The 13,874-nt window shown below is 42.8% G+C and overlaps 1 protein-coding gene across 1 annotated transcript in view; it reads right to left on the bottom strand.

The window, feature by feature from the left end:
- LOC124036232 (nuclear receptor corepressor 2-like) overlaps window positions 1-13,874 on the bottom strand; it is a 132,975-nt gene that overhangs the window by 100,154 nt on the left and 18,947 nt on the right. Inside the window, 2 exon segments of the mRNA XM_046350522.1 lie at window positions 1,118-1,230; window positions 2,272-2,467. Coding sequence (XP_046206478.1) covers window positions 1,118-1,230; window positions 2,272-2,376 — 218 coding nt within the window. The 5' untranslated portion in view covers window positions 2,377-2,467.

The raw sequence follows: 13,874 nt of genomic DNA on the forward strand, positions 1-13,874 counted from the left end.
GCTTCCTGGGCAGGTTCTTCAATAACAAAGTCCCAGAGAGCCAGTAAGCCTGTCTGACTGATACTGAAAGACAAGGCACAGCCAGCCACACACACAAACGGTTGGCTGCACACTGCTACACATTACACACACACTGACACAACTACCATCTGGTGTCGGCCAATGTGTCCCAGTAGAATTCCTGAGGGTAATGCTGCCTAACTCACTTGACATCCTCTTGAGACAGGGCCTCCATTACAACCACAAGGAAAGATGTGCAGGTGGATTTCTAGAGAGGAGAGGACAGTGAACTAATACAAATGAATAGAAAGACCTCCCGGAGAGCCACTGCTGCACAGCGCTGCTTTGACAGTCATTTGACTAGTATCCAGTTGACCTCTTGAGAAAAACACTTCACTTCAGTTGCATCTTGCACTTTCTTCCTAGCTAACATATGCAGGAATATTGGCTAAGTCAATCAACTGGAAAAAAAAGAAGAAAAAAAAAAACACTTTGCACTCGAGGCCTTTCATCTGTGTGATACGCAAACAATTACACATATACATAATTCATAACCACTCATCAAGATGACTCCTCAGAAAAAGCATGAATATATAATGAATAAACCACTTGGATAGATATAATACCTGACTCGTCTGAGATGCGCTACATACATTGTAATGCTGTGTCTGACATGGCTCTACTGTAGAAGGCTACCAATAACCAGGCTACATTACGCTACAGTCCAGAGCAGCTCAGCACCACACATTACAATGGAAAGACATGGGTGTGCCAATTACATTAGGTTTGCGTAAACTTAGTAACGAGGGAGAGCAAAACATATTGGCTCTGAGGGTTAACACTGAGAACTGTGACAGAAAAATGCTGAAGGAAAGTGTTTCGCCTCAAAATGACTTGATTTTCTCTGCTGCTCTGTCTGTCAAAGGATTCCATGAAGATGAAATAAGCATGCCAACATCTGAACACCCATCGCACTAGAACAAATTGTGTTCTTTAAAAAATTATTGTAGGTGATGACCAAAGGTGAGAGGGGCTTCTAGGAATGTCAGAGATCAAAGAAACCCATGTGTTAAAATACTTGGGGGGGTGTAGTACAAAGTAGTAGCAGGCTACGTACCTCTCATTCCCTGGCTGGAACTCGGACAGTAGAGAGGGTCTGCGGCGGTGGGGCTGAGCCAGGTGGGAGCTGTAGTCCCGAGAGTGAGGGTGATAGTCCGCCAATCCCACATCCTGAAACATACAACACAGCAACGCATATGAGGAGAGGACAACTGGAAAATAACTGTACGCAAAACAGACAGCAAGACAAGTCTATGACGGCGTGTTTCAACTCTCACCAATGTTTTTTCACTTTCTCCCTTTATTTCTCCCTCTACCTCCCTGGACATTACTGTATAATCCTCACTCTCCATTTCCCTCACACACGAGAGAGTGGCCTTCTCTACACGTGCACCTCTCTCACTGAGCTGAGGCTGAGGGATTGACTGTGGGGAAATGGACCGTCTGTCTACCCTTATCTCCTCTTCAACGTGATGACGAGTTGGAGTGGGGGGGGGGGGGGGGATTAACAAGCAGGCGCAGCTGTGGGGATCCTGGGGGGGTAGCCCTTGGATTCCCTCCTTAGAGTAGAGAGAGGCTCAAGCCAACATGGGACATCACGCCACAAGATGAGCGTACGCACTAGCTAGGGGCCTCTTGCGGGAAGTCTACCTCTGATCCTGTAAACCAACCATCATAACCATTATGAAATGAGGGAAGACGTGAGGCCATCAGAGAAACCCTTAACATGATTCCACCATTTAGTTTTTTTACCTTTATATGAGCCCTGCATGAACACATCATTGAACAAGAATTACACTATACATATCTACACAACATGAAAAGCAAACAAAACACTATCATATGAAAACACACATTCTTCCGTAAGAAAGGCCCTATAACATGCGTCAGACTTGCCCTAGAGGCACCAACCATGACATGAACTATCAACTCAAACATCTAATAAGGGAGCAGGTTTCAGGGTGTCACGCCCTGTGTGCGCACAACAGTGTAGCCTGAGAACGTTACTGTTAAAAAAAACACAACCTTGGGCCCCTAGGGTCGTGCTCCCTCCATCGGTGCAGCATAATTCTCTGTTGACAAGATCACTGCTAACGATTGGGAGCCAGGGTAACATCTACAATTATACGCTCAGCTTTTCATGTGAAGGTGCTAAGTACCAGTGTTCCTGGCTTCAGCGAAAACCAGCCCAGAGTTTCCCAGGGCTCTTACCGTGTGTGCCCGTGCCAGCTGCAGTGGTAGACTGGCAGGGTTTGGCAGGTGGCGGGTGTCCACAGCCCTCCGGCCCTGAGGCACAGACTGGGGGTGGGAAGACATACTGGTGGAGCCGCTTCCTCTACAGACAGGAAGTGGGTGGGACTGTAGAGCAGGCGCTGTACATCATGGGTTGGGTCCTGTAGACAGCGACCTGTAGGGAGAAGAGAACAGCAAGGTGAGACACTTGTCTCTTACAAGTCAGGACAGTCGACCAGCCCAAATAAAGCCACTTTGAAGTCAGACATTCTAAAATCAGGGCTTTAGGAGTCTTTGGCACAGATATCAGCTTTCTGCAGAACAATAATAGCCTAATCCTTCTAGTAGATTGAGAAGGGCAAAACAGTGTTTGGCCACCAGCTCTTTTGGAACAGTTACAGTCGAATGTTTCAGTGCATCCCGGTTTAAGTGTCAGTACATCTCTTCAGCAGCTGCTAGCACTTTCCCTGCTCCTGAGGGAGGGACTGGGAGATCTTGCACCTGCTTGGCCGGATACATGGCTCCCTGGTCCTGCACACTGAATGGCCTTCTGTCCCTTGCACTGGAGGAGTTGTCTATGAACAGCTAAGTCAAGCAGCTAGTTTATAGCCTAATTCCCAGGGTTTAACAGGGATTTCCATGCACTGTATGTACACTATGTTAAGACATGGATGTTCCAACACTAATTAAGTTTTAACGCCAAGGACATTTCACCAAACGGCAGCAAATGCACTTCTAGTGTGACAGAGATGGATTCAAATGGATTGTGATACAACAAGTGCTCAGTGCTGTGTTTGGTTACTCCCCCACAACCACTTTGTAAAACCTCAGGGTAGTTATTAACCAACATTTCCAGGGATGTTACTCCACCAATACACATCTGTCCCAGGTTCAAATGTTTAAGATGCAAGTGCATTGGTGTGCGGGACCCAAACCGATCCAAAATGTAGAATGCTTGGTTCAGAAAATCGATTCAAACCTTTTTTAAAGTAACCTTTATTTAACTTGGCAAGTCAGTTAAGAACTAATTCTTATTTACAATGATGGCCTACACCACCCAAACCCGGAAGACGCTGGGCCAATTGTGCGCCACCCTATGGGACTCCCAATCACTGCCGGTTGTGATACAGCCCAGATTCAAACTGATCATTGTGTGCTGCTTCGCACGCAATATTAGGCTTTGTAATTTGCTAGATTATTATCAAATACGCTGTTGAAATATGTTGTTCAACCAGAATAAAGTAGCCTAAGAAACCACCTGAGATGTGAATCATCTGGTCTACCTGCTGATCAGGGCTAGATTATATTCAACATTTTTTTCAGATTGTTAAGGATCACCATCAGATTCAGTAGTTTTGCTTTAAACAAATCAATGTATACTACCGGTCAAAAGGTTTAGAACACCTATTCATTCAAGGGTTTTTCTTTATTTTTTCTATTTTCTACATTTTAGAATAATAGTGAAGGCATCAAAACTATGAAATAACACGTATGGAATCATGTAGCAACCAAGAAAGTGTTAAACAAATCAAAATATATTTGATATATTTGAGATTCTTCTTGCCTTGATGACAGCTTTGCACACTCTTGGCATTCTTTCAACCAGCTTCATGAGGTAGTCACCTGGAATGCATTTCAATTAACAGGTGTGCCTTCTTAAAAGTTAATTTGTGGAATTTCTTTCCTTCAGAGTGTTTGAGCCAATCAGTTACCAGCTAACAAAGCAGAACAGTTGAATTGTTGTGAACACACCCTTCTGTCCATCTCCAACTGTTTGAACAGCATGCTAGCCTGTCCGCTTTGTTCCGATGATGAAATCAAGTGGCCTACCTTATTTCTCAGAATGAAAACGAGTTGCCAATTCCTTATACAATTGTTTTTTATGCTCATTGCACTTTTATAAAACACAGACTAGACAGCTAATGTAACAGTCTGTGGCTAAAATGCTGCTAACAGTACGTGATACCACAATGCGCAACAGAAACTGAGCATTCATTGGTGTTGAAACATAAAAAAAGGATTATCGTTAGAAAAGGTTAACTTCTCCTTTATTACAGTAAAATAATGTCTCAATGTGTTTCAGTGTCCATATGACCCATTCTGTTGGACCAAACCTCAAATACTAATATTCAGTTGAAACTGCTTGTTGTCAGAGTGGAAGAAGTGATCTTTCATCTTTGTTGCAGTGAGTAGCAGGGGTAGGGGCTTGGTGCCTGCGTGGGAAGGTGTACAGTGCACACAGGACAGAAGGCGAGGAGACCAACGAGATATGAGAACAAGCAGACCTAAAAGTTCATAAAAATGTCAAATAAATAAAAAACTGATTCCTGTAATATCACACGATTCAAGCATAGCCAGTATGCAGTGATACTGTATTGGGCCTCATTGCTACAGAAGAGCTTTTAATAGGTTAATGTTTTTTTAGCAGCCTAAAATCCACTCCATGGTGAAGCAAATTGGTGGAGTAGTCAGAAACATCCTTCACCATGAAATCTGAGCGGTAACTTGTTTGGTGACCACTGCTGTATCACATCAGAGCTCATGTGTATCCAGGGGTCACATTAACACAGGATTGTGTGTTTCATGCAGAAAAGGCACGATAAAACACAGAAAAAGATATCTTGCTGCGTTTGTAACATTGTTAATTGCTTGTTATTGCAAATTCTGCTACGCTTTAGTCAGGGTTTGCTCCAAATCAAGAATGGAAAAGGACTAATCGCTTCAATTGCACTTCTCCACTTCTCCGCTCTGATTGATGTGTAGGCTACTTTTCTTTTCTCCAGTGTAGTTCTTCTCTGGTAGCAAGTTCAAATGAAAGATTAACTTCAAGAAAAACATTAGCAAACATTGCTTGCTACATTCTCTTTTTATGATAAAACATAAATGGCTATGCATTGTTTTTGCAAAATAATATATTGTGCTTTTTCATTATAAGCTGCAAGGCCAAATAGCGTTGCACTTCTATTGTAATCTGATGAAAACTGTTTTCTGCCGAATGTGTTGCACTAATGTATTTTCTGTGAAGAAAAACTATATTTGCATGCCCCTTATCACTCTAATGAAGAAAAAAAAGTGACTTTCCATATTTAAAAAACGCAGGTGAAACGGTTTTTAAAAAACATGCGTCCCCTGGTATCTAGATACGTGTCGAATCGTCCTGAAAGGGAAAGATTCAGATACCTAGAAAAAAACTATTCTGTTATTAAACAACTGTGTGATCACGCTCTCCGCAACGGATATAAGTAAGACCTTTAAACAGGTCAACATTCACAATGTTGACCTGGGCCAGACGGATTACCAGGACGTGTACTCCGAGCATGCGCTGACCAACTGGCAAGTGTCTTCACTAACATTTTCAACCTCTCCCTGTCCGAGTCTGTAATACCAACATGTTTCAAGCAGACTACCATAGTGTTCTTGGGCACAGGGACTTAAGTAACCTGCCTGAATGACTACTGACCCATACCACTCACATCTGTAGCCATGAAACGCATTGAAAGGCTGGTCATGGCTCACATCAACACCATTATCCCAGAAACTCTAGACTCACTCCAATTTGCATATCGCATTAACAGTCCACAGATGATGCAATCTCTATTGCACTCCGCACTCCCTTTCCCACATGGACAAAAGAAACACCTATGGGAGAATGCTATTCATTAACTACAGCCTAGCGTTCAACACCATAGTGCCCTCAAAGCTCAATACTAAGCTAAGGCTAAGGACCCTGGGACTCCCTCTGCAACTGGATCCTAGATTTCCTGATGGGCCGCCCCCAGCTGGTAAGGGTAGGTAACAACACATCCGCCATGCTGATCTTCAACACGGGGGCCCCTCAGGGGTGCGTGCTCAGTCCCCTCCTGTACTCCCTGTTCACTCATGACTGCAAGGCCAGGCACAACTCCAACACTATCATTAAGTTTGCTGTTGACACAACAGTGGTAGGCCTGACCACCAACAACAATGAGCCTATAGGGAGGAGGTAAGAGACCTGACCGTGTGGTGCAAGGACAACCTCTCCCTCAACGTGATCAAGACAAAAGGAGATGATCGTGGACTACAGGAAAAGGAGGACCGAGCATGCCCCCATTCTCATCGACGGGGCTGTAGTGGAACAGGTTGAGAGCTTCAAGTTCCCCAACAAACTAACATGATCCAATCACACCAAGACAGTCGTGAGGAGGGCATGACAAAACCTATTCCCCCTCAGGAGACTGAAAAGATTTGGCATGGGTCCTCAGTTCCTCAAAAGGTTTTACAGCTGCAACATCGAGAGCATCCTGACGAGTTGCATCACTGCCTGGTATGGCATCTGCTCAGCCTCCAACCGCAAGGCACTACAGAAGGTAGTGCTTAAGGCCCAGTACATCACCGGGGCCAACCTTCCCGGCCATCCAGGACCTCTATACCAGACAGTGGCAGAGGAAGGCCCTAAAAATTGTCAAAGACTCCAGCCACCCTAGTCATAGACTGTTCTCTCTGCTACCACACTGCAAGCGGTACTGGAGCGCCAAGTCTAGGTCCAAGAGGCTTCTAAACAGATTCTACCCCCAAGCCATAAGACTCCTGAACAGCAAATCAAATGGCTACCTAGACTATTTGCACCCCTACAATGCTGCTACTTCGTTATTATCCATCCATAGCCACTTTGATAACCCTACCTGCGTGTACATAATTACCTCAACCCCGCACATTGAACCGATACCCCCTGTATATAGTCCCGCTATTGTTATTTACTGCTGCTCCTTAATTATTTGTAAGTCGCTCTGGATAAGAGCGTCTGCTAAATGACTTAAATGTAAATGTAAATGTATTTGTTTTTCTTATCTCTTACTTTTTTTTATTGGTATTTGGTCATGGGCTTGTAAGTAAGCATTTCACTCTAAGGTTGTATGTGACAAAAATTGATTTGATTGAGCGGAAGTCGGTTCTCTAGAGAGAAATAAAATAATTCACGGGAAACCTAGTCAGGAACTACGTGGGACGCTGGGCTGAAGGGAGTTGTAGTTTTCATTAAGCAAATATTCAACCTAGATCAACGCAAAAATGTGGTAATTAACTACAATGACCATAATCCATTGCGCGTGTTCTTTCCGGCACGGACTGAGATGGCTACACTTTTATGCCTGCTACATTAGGTTAGATGGGTAGACCACATGAATGAGGAATGTAAACAATGACGAGAGGGACCAAGACTGTTTGTGAATGTAGGCTTTATTTACTTAAGAGAAATGAGTAAAATGGTGGTCAGACAGCTCTGCAGCATGATCTGGCTGCTATTGCCTGGGAAAAGATGAGATGATGACTTTAAGAAATTAATAAAGTCATCAAATAAAAACTAAGGAACATACCCAACTGAAAAATTGTATTATTTCATAGTAATTTCATTTTTTCCATTCATGTCTACACAATGTGGACCTGACTGAGAGAATGGGATATTTTCAATGTTTTGGCAATTCACCATTTTTGGCTTTGGAATTTCCTTTGCTTTTTAATGTCATAATTTCAACAACAAAAATATAAAATCCAAAATTGAAAACCATGATTATTCACTTTTAATCTAACCAAAACCGGACTGTCCTCAAAAAGCACTAACCGTTCAGCATTAGCTCAGGGACAAGATCTCCTATCCTTCATGGTGATGAAGAAATGTAAATAAAAGAGTGGGAAGAGAGGCGTAATCCTCTTACTGTTTTCATGCCCATTATAATACACATTAATGAGAGAAAATAGATCGACGAAACTACTTTAGCTATAGAACACAGCAGCAAATAGTCTATACAGCAGAGATTTTGTGAAGCAGTGAGTGTGTGTACGGTACCAAATGCCCTGCAATCAACGATTGTTTGTTATTGCAGAGCACACTAACAAAACTGAAAGAGAAAGATCACGTTTAGATTCAGACGCATTCTCCCTCACACACACTTGTATTTTTATAGTAATTGGGAGTACTCCTAACATCTGACCTGTGAATCTTGCCAAAATAGGCATTAGGACACTTGCCATTTCCCTGGGCTGCTGAGGAATGATGTTCCTGGTAACTCAGGTTTCACCACTAATCTGTGTGGGGTGCAGTCTACACATGGAGGGCAGTGCGTATTGGCTGCCAGAAATATGGCCTAACAACATGTGACATTACAGTGCCTTGGCTTTGAGCAACCACCCAAACCAGAGCGCTCTCTCTCACATACCGTAGATACAAGGCATAAATATTTGCCGCTGTGGAACTGAAAACTGTACAATATTACTTGCCAGTAATCTTGAAAGTCAAGTCATCATGAAACCCTCCTCTAACCTGTGATACCAGCTATTAAATTCAATTCCACCATACTTTATTACTGGTTCGATTCCAGGCTGTATCACACCCGGCCGTGATTGGGAGCCCCATAGGGCAGCATACAATTTGCCCAGAATCGACCGGGTTTGGCCGGTGTAGGAAGTCATTGTAAATAAGAATTTGTTCTTAACGGACTTGCCTCGTTAAATAAAATATATATACACACTACAAAAGTTTGGGGTCACTTAGAAATGTCCTTGTTTGTGAAAGAAAATAACATTTTTTGTCCATTAAAATAACATCAAATTGATCAGAAATACAGTGTAGACATTGTTAATGTTGTAAATGACTATTGTAGCAGGAAATGGCAGATTTTTTAAATGGAATATCTACATAGGCGTGCAGAGGCCCATTATCAGCAACCATCACTCCTGTGTTCCAATGGCACGTTGTGTTAGCTAATCCAAGTTGATCATTTTAAAGGCTAATTGATCATTAGAAAACCCTTTTGCAATTGTGTTAGCACAGCTGAAAACTTGTAATGATTAAAGATGTAATAAAACTGGCCTTCTTTAGACTAGTTGAGTATCTGGAGCATCCTTATTTTTGGGGTTCGATTACATTCTCAAAATGGCCAGAAACAAAGACATTCTTCTGAAACTCGTTAATCTATTCTTGTTCTGAGAAATTAAGGCTATTCCATGTGAGAAATTGGCAAGAAACTGAAGACCTGGTACAACGCTGTGTACTACTCCCTTCACAGAACAGCTCATACTGGCTCTAACCAGAATAGAAAGAGTGGGAGGCCCCGGTGCACAACTGAGCAAGAGGACAAGTACATTAGAGTGTCTAGTTTGGGAAACAAACGCCTCACAAGTCCTCAACTGGCAGCTTCATTGAATACTACCAGCAAAACACCAGTCTCAAAGTCAACAGTGAAGAGGCGACTTCGGGATGCTGGCCTCTTTGGAAGCTGCCAAAAATGTGCTTTTCTTTCAAATACTAGGACATTTTGAAGTGACCCCAAACTTTTGAACGGTAGTATATATGAGCATAAATATGAGTTTGTAATATTGATGGGCACCAAAATAATTTCTACTTGATACCTGGTGTGTCAAATTGCAGTATTGTTTTGTAATAAATAAATAAACTATGAAATTTATGTAACACACAAATGTATTTCATCTCAATGGTGCTTGAGCTTTATTTTCTGAAAATATGTTGGATGTTCAACGCTTATAGATCCAGATTATATATTCATGAAAAAAGTGACCCAAGTCTCTCCAGTATGTGAGTACAGTGAGAGAGTGTGAGTGTGAGAGAGAGAGAAAGAAATTGTGCTGCAGTTCCAAAGGTAGACATACTGACTATTCATAGTATGTTAACCCTTTTGGACCAAACCATCTGCCACATTGAAGAACTCCGGGTTAAGTGAATTATCACTTCTATCTCTAATCAGCAATCATAGGATTCATTCATGCTCCTTAGATGCCAATTTTCTGTCATGGTCTATGGACCCCCTGAAGTAGCCTTGGCCACCCCCTGAATAAAACTCTAGTTCCACCACTGCTAACTTGCCAACCATGGTCCCGGCAATATCAAAATGCACAAAAATAACCTAAGAAATAGGTTAAATTACCAGAGATTCTCACGTAGCCCATTATATTAGGCTATTGTATTACTGGGCTATATCAGCCAATAGGTTTAGACGTAGTTTGCAGGGAGCAGAGTTGGAGAGACTTGCACTTTCTCTTGAGCTACGTTTATAACAGTTTTTAGGAGTGGGACGATTTTCAGGCGGAGACAAGTATGATGATCAATATTAGTTTCTAGACAATGTAGTAAACTACAGACTAATATTTAGCATGTACATTTCCTTGGAAAGATAACTGCCCTGTGCGTCTCCGTCCATGTATAGCCTACTATAATTTGAGATCACACGCACACCTGATCTCACAGATACAGATTCAGAACTTGAAGCAGCAAGAACGATGAAAGCAGACACTTGCACTTTCTCTAAAGCTACATTGTGTCTAAAGGATATCGTCTACCTTTAAGGAGAACGATTTGCAGGCAGAGACAAACGGGTAATCGATATTTATTGATAATGAAAAGGCACAACGCTCGCTCACCATGGTAGCCTACGCTCGCTCACCATGGTAGCCTACGCTCGCTCACCATGGTAGCCTACGCTCGCTCACCATGGTAGCCTACGCTCGCTCACCATGGTAGCCTACGCTCGCTCACCATGGAAGCCTACGCTCGCTCACCATGGAAGCCTACGCTCGCTCACCATGGTAGCCTACGCTCGCTCACCATGGTAGCCTACGCTCGCTCACCATGGAAGCCTACGCTCGCTCACCATGGAAGCCTACGCTCGCTCACCATGGTAGCCTACGCTCGCTAACCATGGTAGCCTACGCTCGAGTTGCACCTTCTCCTTTAACACATTTTGATTGCACTTCTTCGACTCACATTGGTTGAGCGCCCCCCACTTCTTTACATTATCAATATTTATTCACAGACACTGTCGTAAAACTATAGTCTTAATCACATTTAATTCAATTTCATTGGAAAGATAACTGTCACGCTGCCCATGCATAGGCAGCGTAGTCTATTTCATTGAGACCACACAAAGGCCTACTGTAGGCACACTTGATCTTTCACACCCAACTAGGAGAGGTAGGCTACTTAACTTGAAGCAGCGAATTCAGTGTGTGAATAAGACCATACCCAAGCCGGCTGCGCGCATGTGCCATCGTGCGCAAATTGATTTAGTCCCCCCACACCAAACAAGATCACGAAAGCAGATTGAAATATAAAAACAAACTCTCTACCAATTATATTAATATGGGGACAGGTCGAAAAACATTAAACATTTGTGGCAATTTAGCTAGCTAGCTTTCAGTTGCTAGCTAATTTATCCAATTTAACTTGCTGTTGTTAGATCATTTGTCCTGGGATATAAATGTTCAGTTGTTAGTTTACCTGAAATGCACAAGGTCCTCTACTCCAATAATTAATCCACACATAAAAACGCTCAACCGAATTGTTTCCAGTCTTTTTCTTCTTTGGACTTCATATGGCGATTGTCATAATTACCACGACGATCGACTGAACTCAGTTCATCTTTCAATCACCCACGTGGGTATAATCAATGAGGAGATGGCAGTGGGTATCTGCTTCTATAAACCAATGAGGAGATGGGAGAGGCAGGACTTACACCGCATTCAGCTTCACAAATAGAACTGACTTCTATTTTAGTGCTTGGCAATGCAGGCGCTTGTTGGCGCGCGCGAGCAGTGGGGGTGCAATAATTGAATAACATGTTTACATTTATTTGCAGGACAACAAAAATATTTTCATCCCAAAATTGTCTGTCTGACCACCCACTCACAACCCACAGCATGAAAAAGGCAGACTGTGCCGCAATGATCTCTGACGGGACCCGCTGGTATGCAGGTACATGGGAATGCAACCCTCTACCATAAAGCGCATTGTCTATGAGGAGGTTTAAAACAATCAATATACTAGCCTCCTTATAAGTGGCTTCTCATTCTGCCCACGGTGTCCTCTCCATTGATGACACAATGAGGAGCACTACCTGCTCTTCCTTCCTGTCTCACTATGTGCCACACAGTGTTACTTGATTTCACAGTTACACGGTGGCAGCGTTGGTCTGCTGGTGAGGAACAGAGGGGCTTTATGCACACAGATGCCACGAGAACGGCACGCTGCAGTCTCACACCAATGGGCCACGGAGAGGGGAGCGCACAGCAGTCTCCTGGCTGCTTCACTAAATAACTGTCATAATCAATCAGTAATCAGACATGGTCTTGGACCATTACAAGCTAAATCTGCAAAGTCCTGTTCTGAAAGCCCCAAGTACTTATAATTTTCTTAAGATCACTGCCGAGCTTGACTACTCTCTTGGACTTGTATTTAGCTAGCAACGTTAGCCTATATCACTACAACAAATCCTTGCCTTCTTAATAATCATATCAATACTGGTAACAAACATTTCATAAACACGTTGGTACATGTTGGTACATTTTTTAATTAATGTGAACAGTGTCTTTGAGATTGACTGTATTCATACAAATGGTCAGATCTGGGAACTTCATTAAAAAAATATATTGTTTAACAGTCCTGGGATGAACTCATGGTGAAAGAGATGTGGGGGGGAAAACACCATCTCCCATAAACCCTGTGATGAGAAAAGAACTCAACCAAGGCAAAAAAGGCAAACAAGACAAAGGGCTGGGAAAAGCTTTCCTCCTCAGCGGCCTCTCTAAGATGAACGTAAAGGGGTTTGAAGTCAGTCACAAGACCTTCAGGGAGTGAGCCGATACAATGAAAAAGCTTTGACATAAACACAGAGCAAGGCCTTCCAGATGGGAGGCTAAACACATGCACTGGCACAGCTACAGACACCCACAGGCAAGCAACTGGCTCACTGCCAACACTGCTTGAATGAACTCTGTCACCCCACTCTCTTGCTCTATAACTCCTCCTTCTCACTCCCTCGTGCTCTCCAGCTCCACTAGTGCAGAGCTAGAATGAACCTAACTCTGCACTAGGCTACATTTAATCTCTGCATCTTCCATCCACACCATTTTAGGAATGGCTTTGTGAATGCAAGCACACACACACACAGACGGGACCTATATAGGCTAGTTCTGCCAAGAAGGAGAGTTGGAGCATGACTTCAAACAATGACTTTATTATTCTGGAAATGTACGCGCCAGTCATATCTGTGGAGAAGACAGACAAGACATGTCAAGCCTTCGAAGAGTGTGCCTGGAATTTGTCAACTTTATATTGATATTTTCTCTAATAGTAGCCAACGTATGACTTGAGGGCATATTTTCAGGAGACAGCTAGAGCTTTGTACTGCCAATTCATAGCGATATGAGAGATTAAATAGATGTTCTATTCCATACAAGTGTGTTGACTTTTAAGGCTACATGGAGTTTTGTTTGAACATGAGGCCTTTTCATTTAGGCCTATTTAATCTGTCCTTACAGCAGCAAGAACTTTACTTAGGCTACTTGAATGCATCATCAGGGCTCTGCAGTGCAACCATTTTACTCGCAGAAGCCCCTAAATATTTTGCTGTGTGCGACCTGGTATTGAACAATTTTTCATTGTGCTCCTAATTTTGTGTGTGAGCCTGCACCTACACGTGCTTCTTGTATAAAAATAAAAACAAAATATTTAAAAAATCTGAGTAAACCCCTGCATCATGCTATAAACCTACGCCTGCTTATAAATCCAGCTCAGTTGGTCTATACCAGTTTAATGT

Source organism: Oncorhynchus gorbuscha, linkage group LG05 (assembly GCF_021184085.1).
Source record: "Oncorhynchus gorbuscha isolate QuinsamMale2020 ecotype Even-year linkage group LG05, OgorEven_v1.0, whole genome shotgun sequence".
NCBI classification, from domain to species: domain Eukaryota; kingdom Metazoa; phylum Chordata; class Actinopteri; order Salmoniformes; family Salmonidae; genus Oncorhynchus; species Oncorhynchus gorbuscha.